This window comes from Poecilia reticulata, linkage group LG15, assembly GCF_000633615.1.
Source record: "Poecilia reticulata strain Guanapo linkage group LG15, Guppy_female_1.0+MT, whole genome shotgun sequence".
NCBI lineage: Eukaryota > Metazoa > Chordata > Actinopteri > Cyprinodontiformes > Poeciliidae > Poecilia > Poecilia reticulata.
Genome location: NC_024345.1, coordinates 24950257 through 24970549, shown reverse-complemented (window position 1 = coordinate 24970549; position 20293 = coordinate 24950257). Strand labels below are relative to the sequence as shown.

General features: G+C 38.9%; 1 protein-coding gene across 1 annotated transcript; it reads left to right on the top strand.

Annotated features, from left to right (window-relative positions):
- The first annotated feature begins 1980 nt into the window (after positions 1-1980).
- LOC103477234 (uncharacterized) lies at positions 1981-20274 on the top strand. Its single transcript, XM_017309075.1, has 16 exons — positions 1981-2026; positions 3804-3854; positions 6673-6773; positions 6941-7067; positions 7180-7229; positions 9435-9567; positions 9785-9943; positions 10772-10889; positions 11221-11282; positions 12151-12276; positions 12377-12471; positions 12553-12708; positions 12787-12983; positions 14189-14318; positions 18267-18460; positions 19033-20274. Exons 3-16 carry the CDS (start codon positions 6708-6710, stop codon positions 19265-19267), a joined length of 1848 nt encoding a protein of 615 aa, XP_017164564.1. The 5' UTR covers positions 1981-2026; positions 3804-3854; positions 6673-6707; the 3' UTR covers positions 19268-20274.
- The last annotated feature ends 19 nt before the right edge of the window (positions 20275-20293 follow it).

The following is a 20293-nucleotide window of genomic DNA, read 5'->3' as shown; positions in this document are numbered from 1 at the left end:
AACATCAAATATAACATCAGCAAAATGATAATAGAAATAATAAAGATGTAGTTGGGGTGGGTGCAGTTGTCTCTCTGAGAAGGGGCTAGCTCCCCACACTTTGAAAACTTGGAGTTTAGATCAAAGCATATTCCTCTCTTAGAAAGGACCAGTCAAAGTACAGGTCTAAATCCAATTGTCAAGTCGTGCCAATGCTTTAATATTTATACTTTCTTCCATTCTTTGCTTTTTTCCATTCATTTTTGCAAAGAATGAGAGAATTTGATGTGCAAATCTGAGGTAGACCCACAAGACTTGCAGCAAAAGGTGGCTCTTTAAAATATTAACTATGGCTTTATCTGTAGCAGGCTAAATTTGTTTACCATAATTTTTAAACCCTGGTGGGCAGATTAAACATCTTTACCCTTGACATGGTGTTTGCTTTGCAATTTTAACATTATAGGCACAGAAATTGAGAAACTGAGGGAAGAAATACATCAGAAAGACTCCAGGGCAAGACATGCCTACTGGTGGAGGAGTACCCATTCCTATCACTCTGCTGTCACGTTATGGGCGTGAGAAGCAAAAAAAAAAAAAACAAAAAAAAACAAAAAAAAAACAGGGATATTATCTTTTCATGAAAAGCCGTCGGTGTGGGTGGTGCAGTAAGCCAGTTTTAAGCTGATGCCGGATGATTCATCAAGTATCAGAGAACAGGACGGCTCCTGTGGAATGAGGGAAATGTCATCTGATGCCATGCGGGTTGTGTGAGCCACACATCCGTTGCCCCTATTCACACAAGGCCCCATTGCAAACCACCCTCACAAAATGTAATATGGATTTATCAAATTCATATAAGTACCACTGCAGGCACATGCATGGCCATTTTAAATTTACAATCCATATGTCTACCACGGTTCAGCTGCCATATCAGTCGTTTTAAACCAATGTGGCTGCAATGATGCTGTTTATCATATCAAAGGATATTCGGTGAGGCTTGCATTCATTTCAAGTGTCCACCTGACCTCAAGAGCATGAATTGGAGCTTTTTTATCCTCCACGGTTTTCCTAAGCAACGCATGATGCAGCCGACTGTCTGTTTGGTCCAGATTTAGTATCACAGAGGAGTGGACGAAGGTTTTGTCCTCCTTTCGATATGGAGAAATCCATTCCATTTTGCTGAGAAGCAACAGATTTAAAAAAATACTCAGAGTCAACTCGATGGCGAGTGGAAAAGCTGAGAAGCAACGGAAAACCTGGGGAACAAGTGAACGTTTTTCATGCGGACTGTTCTTCTGCTCATGTCTGTGTGTCAGAAGGAAGCAGCAAATGAAGATTAATGAGGGTCGTCTGCATTCACACCTGGATAAACGGGGATCAGGTGAGAAGAATGTGGTCCATATTACAGTGGAGGATCTGGGGATAGATAACACAGGCTTTAGCCTGGGGGACGAGGGCCCTCTGACCCCCAGGAAAAGCACGGCCCCCTCGTTCAGCTCTGCGTCATCCTGCTCAAGGGCTCTGAAAAAGAAAAGACTAAATGCTCCGTCTTCACTTGTTATACCGCCCCAGGTTCAACCAACAGTCGCCATTAGCTACAAGCAGGCTGATGAAGAAGAGGAGGAATTCCAGCTGGTGTTTGAAAATGACGCTGATAGCACATCTGGTGCTGGAGGTCTCCTGACAACACCCATAATCAACCTAATCCCACCCACTCCCTCTAATGTCGTTGATGATGGTCGATTCTTTGACAGCAATTTAGATGAATGTGAGGTTTGTTCATCTGAGAGTGATAGAAGATCTGCTGCCGATGACCTGGACAAGAACTGTAGTGTGCAAACGGAGGAATCAAAGAAAGGATTCACACTGGCTAAAGAAAGTAATGAAATTGCTGAAAACAAACCCAACAGTGGTGGTGGTCTAAGTGATAAGTCTGGAGACCAAGAAGAATCTGTACCTCATAAAAAGCTGGATGAAGAGAAATTAAGAGCTGCATTCCTATCAAGTGCCTTTAAGGGGGCTCCTATACCTGAGATCTCAAATAAACGTGAGTCTATCGGTTTTCATGTATAGGTGAAACTCTGGAGCAACTAGGTTTTGATTAAAGATTAATTAATTAAATGATTACTTAAATAAATTTGTAAATGTGTTTATGTAGAAGTAAAAGAAAGGAAATATAATCACTGTTTAAACATACTACTGTATGTAGTATGTTTAAACATACTACATCCTGTCATGCCCTGTTAACCAGGACATGACACCCCTGGTATTCATTCATTCAGTTAAAAACCAAACTCAGTTGCATGTATTTGGGCAAATTACAGAGAGAATGAGAACAATACTGGATCCCTGAATATTTTTCTTGCAAAAAATTCAGTCTTTTTTATATACTTGAGTGGACAAACAAACCTGTAAATTATCAGCAGCAGTGAAATGTGATTGTATTTTCTCATAGTGGATTATAGTGGAAGCAAACACAATGAAAACAGGATAGGGCCTAAAATAGAGCCCTGAGGTACTCCACAGCTATGAGCGGATGAAGACACAGATGAGTCACTGACCCAACAATCCTTGTTGTTTGCAATGTTATCATTTGAAGAATGCCTTCTTGGAACTCCACTAGGAGGGGTGTTTAGGATGCACGAATGACTGAAACAGACTGGGAGCAGAGCTAAAGTTGTTTTTTTTTTTGTTTTTTTTTTTTTTAGCCGAGTAGCTTATGCTATGTTTTTGTGTTTCACATAGAAACTCTTTGTCTCCTCTTCCGGAGACAAAGAAATGTGCACATCCCTGTCCTCAAAGGAGTCTCCTTTGTCCTTGAGATGTAAATAAACTGCAGTGTCTTAACCTGATGTGCTATTCTCTGTGTTCTATTATCTTCATCAGAAGGCGAAAGAGATATGGTTTAATCTTAATGTTTAATCTAAAGCCTCTCTATGTTTCTTGTAGGGTTAAAAGTGCAAGGCAATACAAACAGAAAACTATAAATGAGAGGTAAAACGTCTTCATGAAACAGAAGATGAAGTCCAGCTGCTCTCTAAGACAGATTAGATAAGATAAACTTTACTATCCTGAAGAAATTTGTCATGGATACAAACACTGTCTGCTACACAATTGAAAAACTATAACCGTCATATTATCTTCTCACTTAAAACCACTTCTATGATTAATTCATTATAAGAGAAATAAATAATGATACACCAGAGAAACAAAGCAGTGCATTTAAAATCTTAGACAATATTACCTACAGTCACAGTTTATGCTTTGTTTCTGTTAATGGCTTTGATAGAAAGTGAAACAAATGAGTACCTGTAGCAGTTCAGCCTACATGCAGAAACTCTGAGACACCAAACTTCTGTTAAAGAAATGCCTACTGATACCAATTCAGACAATAGGTGACAATGACAAAGGGGTGATTATTTTTGGAAACTGGTTCTGCCCGTGTGTTTAGAGATACATTTATAAATAATTGTATATTCAGACACTCGTTATGTTCATTTTCTTAGTTCTTGAAGCAGTTGATGTCCCTCATAGTCAAAGATTCTGCAAATATCAGGGGTTGACTGGCGTGCATTTCTGTATAGAGTTTACAAAATGACTGGGTCACAATAAGCATGCAACTATGAGCTTGGACAAATACTTTAAAATGCATGAAACAAAAAAAAAAACAACAACAAAATATATATATAAATACCCTAAAAATTCCTAATACCTTATCAACCAAATTCTTTTTCATGCCTGTTTAATTTTGCGTCTATTTGAAAAGCTATGACATACTTTACAGCAAAAACATTGTTTTCTGTTTTCTTCTCTTTCTGTCACAGGGGGAAGCAATGCAGGAATACATTTTCTATCATTTACTGAAAATAACTTGGGTAAGTCTTTCCCTGGTTCTTGTATTCTGTCTTTTTGTATCCATTAAGGAATAGTCGAGGTGAGAGGTAAATGTCATCCAGATCCAGACCAAGTGTTTCTTCTTCCAGCTGTTCAGACTCAAGTGCTACCTTTCCGTTTTGATCTTGGTTCCCCATTCAGCTGAAATTGCTCTCATTATGTGACATGGCTACAGTACCTAGAACGCCTCACATGGGAGTTGCAGAAGTTCCCCTTTGTTGGAGTCTCTTTTTAGCCATTGTGCAGGTATTCCCCAAGTGTGGTTGTTCAGCCTGTTCCCAGGTTTTGGGTTGCTGTGACTCAGCATGTGCTCCTCCCTCCGTCTTCTCTCAAAAAGCAGACTTTCCTTTCAAACCAATGGTACAAATGATAAGCATCACTTTTCCCTATCCATTACACAAATGTGCTGAAATGTCATGACTCTAAAGCTTTGTTGTTAATCTTGTGTCTGTGTGTCACAATGTCCATCCATCCATTTTCTTGCACCCTTTTTCCCTCAGTGGGGTCGGGAGGGGTGCTGGTGCCCATCTCCAGCCAACGTTTCGGGCGAGAGGCGGGGTTCACAATGTGTCATAGGCAAAATGTAGGATGCTCAGGATCTGCCTATGCTAACCTGTCTTACTCATGGTTTTGCTGTCCCTGAGAGTCATGCATCTCAGACTGATGGATTATGTCTAGGCTGAATTTTAATGTGCCTGAATATTCCTGTCCTTCGTTTCTTTGAAGAACGTCATACAATGGCACAGAAAAGTATTCATTTCCATAATTTTTCCACGTTTTGTCATAAACTACTGGCCGACATCCACAGCACTGCATATTTTGCAAAACTGATGTTGGACGTTACCCTGAAAACACTACCGCCCACAGCAAAACAAGGTGGTGGGAGCATCATTCTGTGGTGCTGCTTTACTTCACCAGGGAAGCTGGTCGTAGCTGATAGGGAGACAAGAGTCTGAAAAGACTTGTCTTGTATTAAGACAGTAAACAACGGCACCAAAAGTCATGTATCAGAGTAGTAATCTAGAGGTGGCAATTCTAAAGGAGGTGTTGATATTCTCATGGCCTAGTCAAAGTCCAGATCAATTAAGAAGCTGGTGCAAGAGGGGCAAATGGAAATATATGGATGCTATTCTTCCACTTTGAAAGACTAGAGTAATTTTAAGGACTGTAGGAAGATAACAAAAGTCATTGAATGAGACAAAGTGATTTTCTCAGAATATCAAAGGCACACAGTGGTCAGCTATATGAAGGTACTCCTAGGAGTCTTCGGATGTAGCCAACACTCATCGGTTCTTTCAGCCCAGCCTCGATAAGACAGGGGCTTGGTACACAGAATTTTCTGCCTCTGCTTAGCTGCAGGTCATATACACATATACCAGGTGATGAAGAGACTGCTAGCTCAACGCCCCTCCTTTTTGTGCTCTTCTGCTCCTCCAGGACCCAGACAAGATTCCAGTGCTGACACACATAAACCAATTACACTGTCTTATCTACCTCTGCCTTCATTTCAACCCCTATCCATGTCAAACCAGCTTTTCAGAAACGGCAAGCTGAAATGTGGGGAAAGAAAAAGTACTCATATGATGATGCTCATGTTTTTCTTGGCTAGCTTATTCAAAAACACAACTGCTTTTTCATCCTAATCCTTTAACCTTGAAATTTATCGAAGTTTAGGCTGTCACAGTCACATCACTATTTTTGCCATGTGTGGCATGAAAAAGTCAGGGCTTAGCTTGATGTCATGTTTCCAGCCTCATTCGTCTTGCTTGTTATGATTGGACAAAATAAATGACCAAGTGATATTTGGGAAATGTAAGAAAAAGGGCTGCCTGTGGGAAAGAATTTGGGCTGTCAGAGAAGCATGTCATCCACCAGACAGGCTTGTGTTTGGCTGGTTGCTCAGTAACTCAATCTACAGCACATTGGAAAAGTATTCATACCCCTTGAACTTATTCACATTTTATTGTGCTATCACCACAAACTTCAAGTTATTTTACTGAGACTTTAGATCAGCCCAAAGTCCCACGTAGTCATAAACTCAAAGCACTGTGATTCATGGGTTTTCATGAATTGCAGCTTTTGCATGTTTGGTTTCCCCTACCAATTTTGAATATTTTATTTGCCTGGTCTTCTTTGCAGATTAGCTCAGACTCTTTCAGACTGGAAGTGAACAGCAGTTTTTGAGTGACAGCCACAAATGACTTTTTAGACTCTCCCCTTTGGATTTCGGTCAAAAATGCTAAAGAACTGAGCAATGTTTGAAAATGATTATCTGAGAAAAAGTTGTTTGTTTTGGTAATTTTCACCAATAGTGCAAAGAATATTTTTTTGTTGAAATATTTCTTTCTATTCAGGTTACAGACCACATGCGTTTTTTTTCAAAGAAATATTACACACACACTCCAATTTGACTCCAGCTATTAAATAATGCAACCAATTTCAGTTATTTTACCAACAAAAACAACCCTCAAAAACTGGACCATTTATTGCAGGCAGGGATATAACTTCCTAAAGTTAAAATTATATATTTAGCTTTTGGGGTGTTAAGTTTTTTTTAAAAAAGGACTGATCTAACCAGTGTATTAGATAACTGCTTTCCAAATTATTATTATTATTATTTTTTAAATTGTTTTCTATCCCTTCCGCTTCATAATAATTCACCACTGAAAAAAATCTTTCAAAAGATATTAATCCTTTTGCAAGGCACTGTTCAGCATTATAATCTACAAAAGCTTACAAGGACTAAATCTAAAGCTTTCTCTCTTTGTTTAACAATTTTAATTGTTTTCTTCTATTAAGATGACTTAAGCAACAGAGATCTTATCCGTCCTGACATGCTGAAGAAAGAACTTGACAAGCTTCCTCACACAGCCCGGATGGAGGCCTTCACCTTCCACAGGGTATGACTGTTCCTAGCTCCTCTCCTCACGTGTGTATATACAGTAGTACAGTGAAAATCTGCTAAATAATTATTACTGGCATATGACAATGTGTTGAAATAACTTATATTTGATGACTTTGAGTTGATTAGATAGGACTGTTATCTAATCAGGAACCTATATTACAGCGACCATTAACACGTTCCTGCAGTTTCGGAGAAACGGTTCAGACTTCTGCTTTCCATACATCAACACAGACCACAGATCTGTGCAAGGAAAGAAAAGGATTGCTTCAGCAACGGCGCATAACCATTGGTGAGTTTGTCTGCACATTATGGATAGATATTGTATATAATGCTGTTTCTCCAGCTAATGGGTGATTTAGATACTGTCCTTCTAGCATTATTTTTGTTGTGTGTCTGTCCAGCTTCATGTGAGCCTCATTCAGCGGATCAGAATGGAAACTTCGCTGACAAGGTAATCTAAAGAAGCAAAGTGGGGCCTAAATAGTATCATCACACAGTTTGCTGATGTTGCTTGCTGAATATTCTCTGTTTAGATTTCCCCATCTCTCCTGGTCTTATGGTAAAACAATGTGTGTGCAAAATGTCTCAGAAATTTACTCTTGGTATTTAAATTTTCCAAACAAGGATTCTTGTGTCTTTCACAATTTCGGTGTATGCTTAAACTGAAACAGTTAGTTCAAAAGAGAAACTCGCATCCAGCTAAATTGTTGTCATCAAGGCCAAGTTTCATGTGGTTACAACACCGATTTTGTGTGAGTTAATTACACAAATACACATTTTAAACCAATCATAATCAACATTACCATCATAATAATTTTGGGTGCACGACACATTTTCCATAGGTTTTGAAAACTAGAACTGAGTTCGCCAGAAAAAACATATTTCTTCTGGTTCTCAACAAGTTTTTGACAATTTTGTCTGGGTATTTGGCCACCTTTCTTATCAGATTTGGTAAAAAAGTTTTCAAATTGGATCCATGTTAGTCAGCATGGATCCAGCCTTTATAACCAATCCAATCAAGAGGAAGTTGGTTAAGATTAGTTAATCTATTTAAAAACCAGTTATGACATTAGTTGGGTATTATTGTTGTCCACTTTATTTTCTGTGGATTTACAGGAAGTAAGTTAATAGTTCAATCTTAAGTCATATTGTGTCAATAAAACCTCTTTGGGGAAGATGTGGTTTTGTTGATGTGGAAAACTGAACATTTCAGGCAAGCTTCAAAGAGTCACACTGCAGGGTTAGGGTCAGCATGTTCTCTTGTAATCCTGGTGTTTCTGTACTTTCCAGTACAGAATCGGCTGGGTGAGACGGGGTGGCTGTTGTGTTGTTCTTGGAAAGCTTAACCAATTCCCTTTCTCATGAGGTTGATAGTTTGTGTCAGGCTGCTGAAGCTTCGACAGAACTGGAAGCTCCAATACACCAAAACCAGTGTTGGGATAAATAAAGCAAGCTAACACTGAGCTTCTGAAATGGCTCCAACCTCAATCCAATGGAGAATTGATGGGATATGCTTAAAAAAGAGTTGAAAGCCAAAAACCCAACAAATTTAGGAAGAGTGGTCAAACATCCAGTCAGATTTATCCCAATATGCTGTTGATGGCTACAAACTGTTTGTGGCTTTATGTAATTTACCAAAGGATATTTATCCAAATATTAGTGGAAGTGTATGGAATATGTTTCAGCCAGGATGTATAATTTGACCCAGTGTGGATTTTGAGAAAAATCCCCACAAATTCACATTTGTGCACTTCTGTCTTGTGTTTAAAAAAATCAATCTTTCCACCCTGGAAAATGCACAGCTCAAATAAATGATTAAAAGCCCCAAATAATGTAAATTACGGTCTGGCTAGAACTGTAACTGTACTACCACAACTTTTTGCTACATGACAAAAGTTGGCTAAGATGTGGATATAATATTATTTACCATGATTCATGAAAACATCACTAGAACAAACCATCAGTTTTTTTAGCATCAGCCACCATCATAGTTGAAAACATTTCCAGGTAACAGCAGGGCTTTATTTAAGCCCATCTGTGAAATCAAAAAAAAAACTCTCAAAAATGTTGTTTTAGTTCTTCAGGCTGTTTAAGCTCTTCACAATGACTCAAATATGTTAACGAGCAGCAACATGTCTTAACGGGAATATCAAACTCAGTCACACTCATTTTCAATAAGACGGTGACGCAAACATTGACAATTCTGGAATTTTACCAAGTTTTGTTTTGAAGTGTTGCCAGAGTTTAAATAGCAACAGTGAAAGTCAGCGTCATCTCTTCCTTTGTAAAAAAAACAAAAAAAACAAAAAAAGCCAATTAACTAATCTGGTTAATGTCAACAAAATTAACTTTTAAGCAATCATGATGTTTTAGAAAACGCTCATTTTCATACAGTACGAATGTTTGCCTTAGAAATGAATCAGCTTCACAGAAGATGATTGCCCTGCACATCAGCAAATGACATGCAAACGAAAAGTAATACATAAATTATAAATGTTTTGTTTTAGAGGTGTCAGAAACTGCCAAAGTCAGTTTTATTATTTGCTTAGGTAGCCAATTATATGAAAGAAACGACGATATCAATGCTCAGTGTTTTGCAACATCGTGTTTATAAAATAGGGTTTCCATTGCATGATACGGTTGCTATGTGCTGCAGAATGTATGTGCATCGTCTCCCTCTCAAGATTTACACAAGCAAGAGGCCAAATCCCTCAGTGAGCTGAGCATAGAAGAAGTCTGCCAGTGGTTTACCAGCATTGGACTGCAAAAATGTCTCCCTTTAATCAGAGGTAAAACATCATATTTTGACTCATCACCTAGCTCTTCTTTGGTATGCATCAAAATATGTTCAGAATCATTAACATTTTAGTTAGAACTTGATCTTTTCATAATGTTAAGAGATGCAGAGATGCATAACTGCCTTCTAAAGAAATCTGTCTTTTGTTTTTCATATATTAAAAATAAGCATGTATGTTTGTTTATGGCGTCTTCTCTCTTCTCTCTTAGAAGCTAAACTGTGTGGATCAGACATAGCCTCAGTAGATGCCAACACACTGGACATCCTCCACATCAACTCACTGGAGGACAGGGAGCGATTACTGTCAGCTATCTATAATGCACTCCACCCTCCAAGCACCATCACTCAGACTCTTGACTCTTTGCTTGGTATATTTCACCTCAACAGGAATGTCCCAGTCAAGCGGTTGTTTCTATATATCAATCAGATTAGCTGTTTACTGACTGTAAATCTATTACAGTCAGTGCCATACATTTGCTTGAAGTAACACATTACCCTAAAACATTTTGTTCCTTCTGACAGTTTTCATATAGAGTAGTTTACTAAGTGGAAAGCCTCCCTGCTTTACTCTCTGTTTTGATATGACTTGTTGACGATCCACCGTGAAACATGTTAAAATGCTGTTTCCAGTTAATTCTGAACAAACTTAGAAAAAAAGTTATTTTCCTTTTCTTAGATGTGGCATGATGTATTTTCCAGGCACATAGTACCATTGTACAGCACAATCAAACTCAAAAGTTGATTTTACTTAATACACCCTCTTTAAAAAGCTTTGCTTTGAACATCTTAATTGTTGTTGAACTAATTAATGGCAGATGGTTCAACTGCTTTGCGTACTAAAAATAGCAGGTCACAGGGCACAGCGTCCAATACAGTCCATCACTGTGAACAGCATTTAAAATTATTAGAGAAAACTTGCAGCGATCTGCATGACCCATTATTAAGTTTTGCAATCCATGTTATTTGTTTGAGCAAAACACAGTCGTTACAATTCCTTGGCTAACACTATAGTTGGCTGACATAAAATTACAGGCATTACTCCAACAACCGGGAGTTGAGTTTAGTAAGGAAATACGATGCTAATTATTAAAAAAATGCCTCGACTGGGACATCCGGTCTTTAAAGTGTAAAGAAGGTTTTAGACTTAACAAGATAAAATAAATAAATGTTTGCTTGATGTTTCTTTTTCCACCCAGAGACTTTAGAGCCAAGTAAGATAGAAACGTCCACTACAGATTCGGCATCCATGAGCAGGTCCACATCCTCTCCCCATGTAAGCTGCCTGAGTATGAACCGGCGTTCTTTTAAGTTCAGGTAAAGGTCATATACTCTTTAAACCTTGCACATATAAAAAAAAAAAAGCCTGCAGCAGGTCTGTAGCTACTGGGTTATTTGAGGGAAAACATTACGTGTGATAACATCGGTATCAGAGGCCTTCAGGCTGATACCTCTGCTGCATTCTATTGCTACAAGCTACAGAGTACAAAAGAGAGAACCCTATTAGGGACCAGCTGCAGATATTTTAATTAGTTTCTGCTGGTGCTGTTCCCTGAAGTGCTGCCAATAACACGCACCACAGTGAAAACAAAATACTACTAAAGGAAAAAGCAAGTGTTTTTATTCTCATGATCTTGCTCGACAATAGGAACAGGAGCCAAAACCTCATGGCACCAAGGGGTTCTCAGATGATAGAGATCACAATTAACGGTGAGTCAACACAGTCACACAAACTTAAATGGTAAATTATCACTGATTCCCTGAAGCAGAGACAATAAAAGGGCTTGCAAAGTGTTATTACCCCGTGCCTTTTCCCCCCATCTTGACGCATGACAATCTTCAAAGTATTTTATTCACTTTTTAATTGATTTATTTTTGATTTGTGCATTATTTTTAAATAATATGATGGCAGCAATGCAGCATCCAATTACTGCATTGCTACTCCACCTGAAATTAATTAAATCTCAGTATTAATGCAGTTGTGTTTTGTAAAAACCTTGTTAATGAACATTAAAGAACAAATGGGAAAGTGAATAGAAATGAAGGACAAAAAAAGAAAAAAAAAAACTTTTCTGGGCCGTGGTGGAAGTCCATCTTTTAGCAACCTAAACATGCAGTCAGAGTTGCAATAGAATGGACCAGTCAAAGTCCAGGTTCAAATCCTAATGAGAATATGTAGGAAGACTTGTGCCATCTAATTTGACTAAACTTGAGCTATTTTGTAAAGAGGTCTCTACACGTGCAAATCTACACACAAGACACATAAGACTTGCCTGAGAAACTGGAAAAAGATGAGCACCACACTTTTCAGATAACTGACTGAGATAAAGACAGTAAACCATGTGTTCAATTTGATTGTTGATTTCTTTTACATTATAATTACTCTCACTACTTTGTGGTGATGTACCTCATAAAATTCCACAAAATCACAGTTTGTAATATCACCAAGTGTAAAAAGGTTATAACATACAAGACCCTGTATGTTAATGTCTGCTGTGTAGATTTGAGCTTGTTAAGTAGCTTTTTAAACTGATTTTAATGCGTTTTAAAAGACTTAATTTTGATGCAAATGTTGCAGCATCAGAACGGATAGTTCATCTGAGGACCCCAAAGGAAACAACAGTGGGAAAAATCATGGATTCGTGCCTGAAAATGCTGGGACTGATGGACAATAAGACTCTATTCACACTAAAAGAGAAGCAAGGTGCTCAGATAATCAGCGATATCCCCATATAGTTTGCGATAGCATACAGAGGTATTATATGAAGAGGGTATCAATATAATTTTGTGTCTTATTTCCTCAGATTCCCTTGAGGAGTTGTCCCTGGATCAGCAGATAGGAGCTTTATTAAAGACACCATTAGAGAACGGGCAGCTGGAGCTGCATCTGTGTAAAGCGGTACTGAACTTTGACGCAGTATTTACAGATTTTACAGTGTGCAAGCTAACAACAATCGTTCTGCTTGATTTTACGTAAAAGGACAAACAAACAAATTCTGCATCGGAACCTAGTCTGGATATGAACGGTGAAAAAGGCAACATCAACAAAAATGCCCCGGTGAACCAGCCAGGTAAAGAGGAGAGGATCCGGGAGCTAAACCAGCAGGTGGACTCGCTGCAGAATGTCATCCTTCAGGTCTGTTATAAAAATCAAACAGCCCTTTTCAATTCATAGTAAGAATTATAATCAATTTGACCCCTTTGACTCCCCAAGGTCCAGGAGCTTCACCACGGCCTGGTAGCGTTTTGCTCAGAGATAAAGAACATGGACCCAGATGCGAATGTGGACAAGCTGGGTTCTGCTGAGCTGAAACAGAGGCTGGAGATGGTAAACAGCCAACTGCAGGAGAAGAAGCAGAGGCTGCAGATCCTCAGAGACAACATTAACAACTCAGCTGCTCATAAAAACAAGTAGGTGAAGTATCTTTGTGGAGGTGGTCTAGCCTCACAATGGAGAGAGACTGGACTCTTCCCTCTTCAAGTGATGACACTTTGCACTCTAAAATGTTACAGTCAGGGAATAACACCTTTGATTTTAACGAACGAGGTGGAACATTAACACTCTTCACCTTTTGTTTACTTACATCACAAGAGATAGTCATGTCATCAACAAAAACCCAGTTAGTGAGGAGTTTTCTTCTTACAATGGTTGAGAGAGTACCAGAGAGGCTTTGCATCATATCATCATTCTTCTATAGAGGTGTCCAAAATCAGTGCTCAAGGGTGAGTGGTTTTTTTCCCATTGTCCAACACACCTTTATCAAAGAATGATTCATTAGGAGGTCGCTGTAGAACTTTATGACATGCTGAGGAAATAGTTGGAGCTTTAAAACCAGCACTGTTAAAACCAGTGCTGCAAGCAGAAACATATCTAAAGCTGAAAGGAAACCAGCTCTTAAGGACTAGAGTGGAACACCTGTGCTCTAAAGCAGGGGTCTGTTACTCTAGTCCTCGAGTGCCACCGCTCTGCAACCTTCGAATGCATCCCTGTTCCAACAGACTAAGAATAAAATGAATGGCTAATGACCAGGTTTTTGCAAAACTTGCTGACATGCCAAGGAGATAATTCAGGTGTGTTGGAGCAACAGCACATTAAAAAGTTGCAAAACAGGGGCACTGGAGGACTGGTGTTGCAGATTCCTTGCTATAAGAGACCTCAAAGTTACTGCATTGTGTTATATTTAAAAAAACAAATAAGGGAGAATTACAATTCTACTCTAAAATAAAGAGTTTAAATCACCCTTCTCTTTGAGAAAGCCTGTGAGTATATCTGTTGAGGCATTTATAGTTTTAATTATTCTTCTGTTTGTGCTTACCTTATTACTCTACTGACTCTGTGCACCATTTGTTTGGTCTTATCGAGATAGATGTTCTCCTAATGCACAACTCCTAATTGTGCATTAGGAGTTTTTTCCTGGGTGGGCCCAGAGATTCACTGATTTTTCATGGAGACTGAACTGTCTGCTATACTTCTTCAACTCTGGCAAAAAAAAAATCCCATAAAACTCTAATGGTAGTATAAAATGTTACTTGTAACTACTAATTTTGCTAATTGTATGTGACTACATGTATATATGTCTGTCACAGTCTCTGAAATGTGGTTTCTTTTCATTTAGACAGCTGGAGGTTCATCTGCTGGAAAAGATTAAGCTGAACTGCCAAGTGTTTAAGGAAGAAATTACCATTGTACATCTCAATCGACAAGCTACTCATCTCCTAAATGCCTGGCAAGGAAGCTCCATGAAGGTACAGCAGAAGAAATGAGTGTCTTTCATTGAATGCTTGCATTACTGCAGAGTTTAATTTGCAGATTTAAAGAGCGCTGGAGTTGAGTCAGTTGAGTTTAATCAGCAGCGTGTGAATGACAGTTGCGCCAATATGTGGGAAAGCTGTATCGTCTGAGACAGAGAATGTTTTCATTTCCAAAAATAAACACTGAGAAACTGATATGTGCACCAAAACAACTGCAGATACTGGGAGAGGCATGTTTGGTATGGAATAATAAAATGATTTCAGCTCAGAAATAGCAGAGTCAAATTTGGTGTTTTTTTGCAGGATATGGTGCTTTTGAGCTATTCTTAACCATTTCAAAGAAACTTGTGTGACTTGCCTTTTTTTCTTTCAGACATTCCAGATCTGATGCATAAATCAGTTTGCAGCGACATGTTAAGATTTATTTGTATACAAAGATATTTAACTCTTAAACAGATTAGCCCAGTAAGACAAGGTGGTCACAGCTATTTGAGAAGATACTCCTCCAATCAAAACTATTGCTGATTTGACATAACACAATAGTGCATTAAAGAGCATAAAACATTGTGTTTCAGTGTCACAAAACTTGAAAATCCTCAGAGTATGTAATATTAATAAATCACAAGCAACCTTTTGTTTGCAAAGTGGATAATTTTAAAATTCACATTTCTGAAACCAAATGAGCCTTTTGAGTCATGCCCACTGAATGCAAAAGGCTCTACCATAGATGGCATCTGTAATGGCTTTTACCTAATATGGCTGCAGAGAGGTATTAATACAAATGACCTTTATAATGAGAATATGTTAAATGGAAGTTTATTAGACTGACAGGCAGAATACGGTGAGTGCAATGATCGTTGATACAGGAAACTTGAATAATCTCTTGAGAAGTAAAAAAAATAAAATAAAATAAAAAGTAAAGAGAATGATTTCTTCTCACCTAACAAAACAGTGTCTCTACTGTAAGTACATTCTGAACTGGATTGTTAAACATTTATTTTGGATTTAAGGAGACAAGAGCAGCTACAGGAGATAGCTAAAACCAGGAAGTCGACAGCCAGACAGTTGAGTTAACCAAAGGTGTTGTTTGTGAGCACATTATTGACGTAGAACTACAAACATCATAAGTAAAATTAGGACTATGCTAATAAAAATTGGTCTTCCACAATCACTGCAGAAACTACAGCACTGACCCAGAATGTTTCAAGGAATTTGTTTTGAATTACAATTTTTTGCCCAAGCGGTCACTCATCACCGTGGTGACGAGCGACAGGCACACAGTATCTCTCCTCCTAGACACTTTTCTATCACTTTTTTGTGTTATGCACTGATGTTCACGTTTGGTGTTCTGTATGCATTATTATTGATTAGCAACTTTTGCTTGAAGTCTAAGCTACCTTTTTTTTTAACTCGTTCATTTTTACGGGTTTCATTTTCAGCTTTTGGTCACGGAAATGAATTCAGCTATTGTGAGCAACAAGAATGAACGCCCTTTAAAAAGGAAAAGTTGTTTCAAAGAGGATGAACAAGCAGACAGAGAAAGTAATTTAGACAAACTTGCAGTGTTTAGTGAGAAAAGGATGTTTAGTGCTGACATTCGAGAGCCTGTGACCATACCAACAAAGGAATGCATGTGACAAAAGCTACTGGGAGAGTGAAATGGAGAAATGGGCCAGTATGTGTAAAACTATCTGCATCTATCCCCCAGTGGAGCTCCCCTTCTTTTTTAACGTGGCTCTTTTATCTCGTCGGTGAAGCCCTAACGAGATGCCATGAAAGGACACACGCGGTTTCAGCTTTGAAAGGTGCCCCGTGTCACATTGCCGCCCCCAGGCCACACTTTTTTAGGTGCTGAGTTTGTGGGAAAAGCAGCAGCACTAATGTTTATCATATGACCTAATCAGAGTTAACACACAGGTCAGAGCCAAGGAGCAGTCTGGGAACTGATAGAGCTGCTGTTCAAATAAGGAACAGACCGCCTAGTGTTTGCTCCTCGCAGGCTGCCCCAAATTTCAAACAATAAGGAAATATTTCATCATCGGCCGTCTAATCACCAGGATCGCCTGCGACTGGAGAGCATCAATAAAGCAGCTGAGAGGGAAGGAGGAAAAGGGGGAAGCAGAGGAAAACAGAGACACAGATTGAGGGGTGAAGGGTGAGAACATCAAATGAGGAAAGTGACTTTAAATAATCCGTTTAGCTTTAATGGTTTTAAAACTTCAGATGGACAGTGGGAGAGAAGGAAGCTGGAAAATTATTGGTTCATCCCTCCCTAGCACCTAAGTCCTCTACGTGCAAAAAGGAAATCCCCCCCCCCAAAACACAGAAAGAGCATCTTCAATTTTAATCTCACTGCACTCCTGTTAGATTATTTCTCACCGTTTCATTATCTTCACTGAATAATTCCTGATGTTCTCCCTCACTCTGGATTAGTTTTGTGGAATAGTACCGCATGTCTGCCTCAGGCAGACGGGGATTTCATTCAAAGTTCCGGATAAACAAGAAGAATATGAAACGAAAAGTCCTCAGGTTCTTAAAATATGACCAGAAGTGAACAAACTGGAAGGGAAAAAATTAGAGTTTCATCGAGGGGCTTTGCCTGCGTTTCCGTTGATATATCCTGTCTGGCCCACTTGTCTAGAGAGAGAGAAGCTTTAGCTTTGACCCCTGACCCTTGCGAGGCGGCAGCTATTGCTGCAAGGCATTCACACGCCATGTGGGGGGAGAGAGAAGTATGCCAAGAGGCTGGATAAAGGGCCCGTTGGAATTCAGTGGTCAGACTCAAGTTATTTCTGATTCCTGCAAGCTTCTTGCGGCGTGATCTCTTTTAGAGCTAATCATTATATCTTGGTGGTCGACTGACTTTGACGCAGACTCAGTATTTATCTCTTGGGAACTTTCTTGTACTGTAGTGGTGTGTGTAACTTTAAAGGAGGCGATATCCGGGTTATTTTTATAACTCAGTGGCACATAACAAGTTTGACAGGCAGTTTAGAGAACAAAAGAAGTCAGAGTGCATCAATCACCAATGGTGACTTATGCTTTGAATTGAGACCTAAACTGACATTAAAAATTAATTAGTTATGTAACTGCATTATCTAAGCTCGGTGGAAATGTTTGTTTTGAATGTGTGCAAAGGTTTCCTGTGGGAACTTAAAAACATACAAAAAACATGATAAATCATGCTGCACTTTTGCAGCCATTGAATGCATCAAGAAATCTGTTTGTGGGGAGAATTGGACAATATTTAGCATGACCATCCCTGACCAATGACCAGCCAGTCAGAAAGTATAGAATCCACATATTTTCCAAATAGTAAATGCACCACACCTAGGAGCGACCAAAACTCATGCTAGAAAATACAGTTGACTATTCCCGGTTAAGAAATCGGAAAATTTTCTGTGGAACATAACGCTAAGCTATTCGCAGAAAGTGTGTCTATTAATGGATATTTTGTAGAGCTTATCTAAAATATTTGAAAGAATAGCCAGCTTAGAAAGCTGAAACCTGGGTGTGACACTACTTGAAATTCTACTGGCTGGTGTTTGCAAAGCAGCAAATAAGGAAAACTTGTCATTTTCCTTGACGATTATTGGTTGTACCCCCAAGAGGGGCGATCAGGAAGACTGTGGAAATTAGCTTAAAAGACTGTTTCCACTGTGTTTTAAAGTATATTTGGTTTTTCAACAACAAATTCAGGCAGCTATAACTTATTATGAGTTTCTCAAATACTAACAGATTTCAGCTTTGTGGTTCCTAATTCCCATGAATACCGAGGGTTCACTGTGTAGAGTTCATGGATGCAGACTAACAGCTGTATTTACAGGTGACTCTACAAAGCATTGAATCAAGTGGGACAAATCTAAATGCTACACTAGTCAGACTTTTATTTTCTTTAAAAAAATACTGCATTGTTTGAGTTTTTGTTTCATGGTATTACAGGAGAAAGCTCAAAAACAGACTTCAGCTTTAGGCAGCTTAAGCCAGTTGGTGACGCCTCAGTCTCCAGCCATGCTGATGGTCATGCAAGAGAAGCAGCTTCCTGATGGGCATTATGGCTTCACCTGCTGCCACAGAGACGACAGAGGACTGGTGGTGGTGAAGGTGGACAACTCCGAGCTGTTTGTGGGGGACAGGTAAGAAAGGCACACTAACAAAACTATCCTGGGCAGATCATTTAGGATTGTTGACTAAAGTGTGTTCACTGATCCCCCCCCTAGCAAGTGAAAGGAAAGCAGATCTTACTCATTTCTTTCATCGGTGCATTTTTTTTATACTCAGTAGCTATGGAGACTCATTAAATAATAGCCCCAAAACAAGCAACAGTCATGTAATACTTGGATGCAGAACAGAGAGAAAATAAGCAGATAAAAATATGTCATGCATTTAAGCAATTAAGGAATTATAGTCAGTATATTGTTAGAGAAACAAAGCTGTTAGAGGCACAACTTCACATACTCTCAGTGGTGTTATTTTTGCTTGTAGAAACAGTTTTGCCATGGAAAGATCCTAGACTACAGAGCAAATAAAGAACCAACGGAGTCAAAAACAGTCTTTTGTTGTATTTTTTTTACAAGCTAATAAAATGCTGCAGGCCATGTATCCTAATGTAAATCCTGTTTGTCTATGAATGCAAGAAATTATTATCAAGCTTACTGTAAAATATAGATTTGTTCATAATTTATTACCCACCACTTTGTCCTCACAGGCTTGTGGAAGTGAATGGGGTGCCGGTGGTCAGCGCCACCCTGGAAGAGCTGAACGATCTGCTGCGTCTCAGACCGTGTGTCCAGATTGTTGTTCTTCGCCAGCCTCCACCTACTCTGGTCTCTACTTGTCTCAAGCAACCGGCCATAAGTCCAGATCATGTCCAAACACTCTGGCCTCAAAGGGATGAAGTGACTACAGAAACCGCACCACAGAGAAAGATTATGGCCATCTAACAGTGGGCTTGCAGAGCATCGGAAAAGTTGTCATACCACATCTTGTCATGCTAGACGCACAAATCCTTGATGTATTTTATTGGGATTTTTATATGATTCGCCAAAAAGGTGTATATTATGAAGTAGAAGAAAAATGATGAAGGATTTCCAAAATATTTCGCAAGCAAAAATCTGCTTATTGTGGCTGGTATTTTTGATCTCCCCTCTTTTACAAGACTCTAAGCATGTAGCTAGACTGGGACGGCCGAAGCCTTTTTGGGGGCTTAAGCAGATTTTGTTTCAGGGTACCACCATAGCAACATGTCAAAATCAGATTCGTTATCATTCCTAGGCTACACTATTTGTGTAACATACTTACTAGTGTCATTTGTAAATAGCTTACATTATACTGGTCTTATTATGGCTATCGATTCTAACTTTTCAAGAGTAGCAAACAAGCAAAGCTGCTCTAATTGAAATCCAGAGAGGTATGCAAGCGTGGCATATTAATTTAACTATTAGAAAGTAACATCTGCAGACAAACACCAAATTTACAGTAAACAAATAAGCAAGTTTAATATCTTTTGATTTTAAAATTGGTGTCTAAAATGAGCCAAACATGCAATCTGTCACTACAAAACAAAATCAAATTACATGCTTGGGGGCCTAGTGGTGGTGGGGCCCTAAGGAGCTGCTTAATTCACATTTGCCTTTGACCAGCTCTGAATGAATAGGTCAAAGTACATTTGTGAGTTAGAATGGCCTAGTCAAAGCCAAGATTTAAATCCAACTGAAAATCTGTGACTAGAGTTGCAAACTGATGTTTTCATCCAGTCTGGTTGAGGTTGTACTATTTTCCAAAGAAGAATGGACAGAAATATTTGTCTTTGCTTGGATCATCATTAATGGCTAGAAATAAAAAAGTAAATATTGACACAAAACTATCTTGCATTCTGGACAATGATTTCCAAACAGACTGCAAGAAGGGTCTGACTTGATTAGCACACTTAGAAAGCTTTCTGCAAGCTTTCACCTTGCCAACTTGAC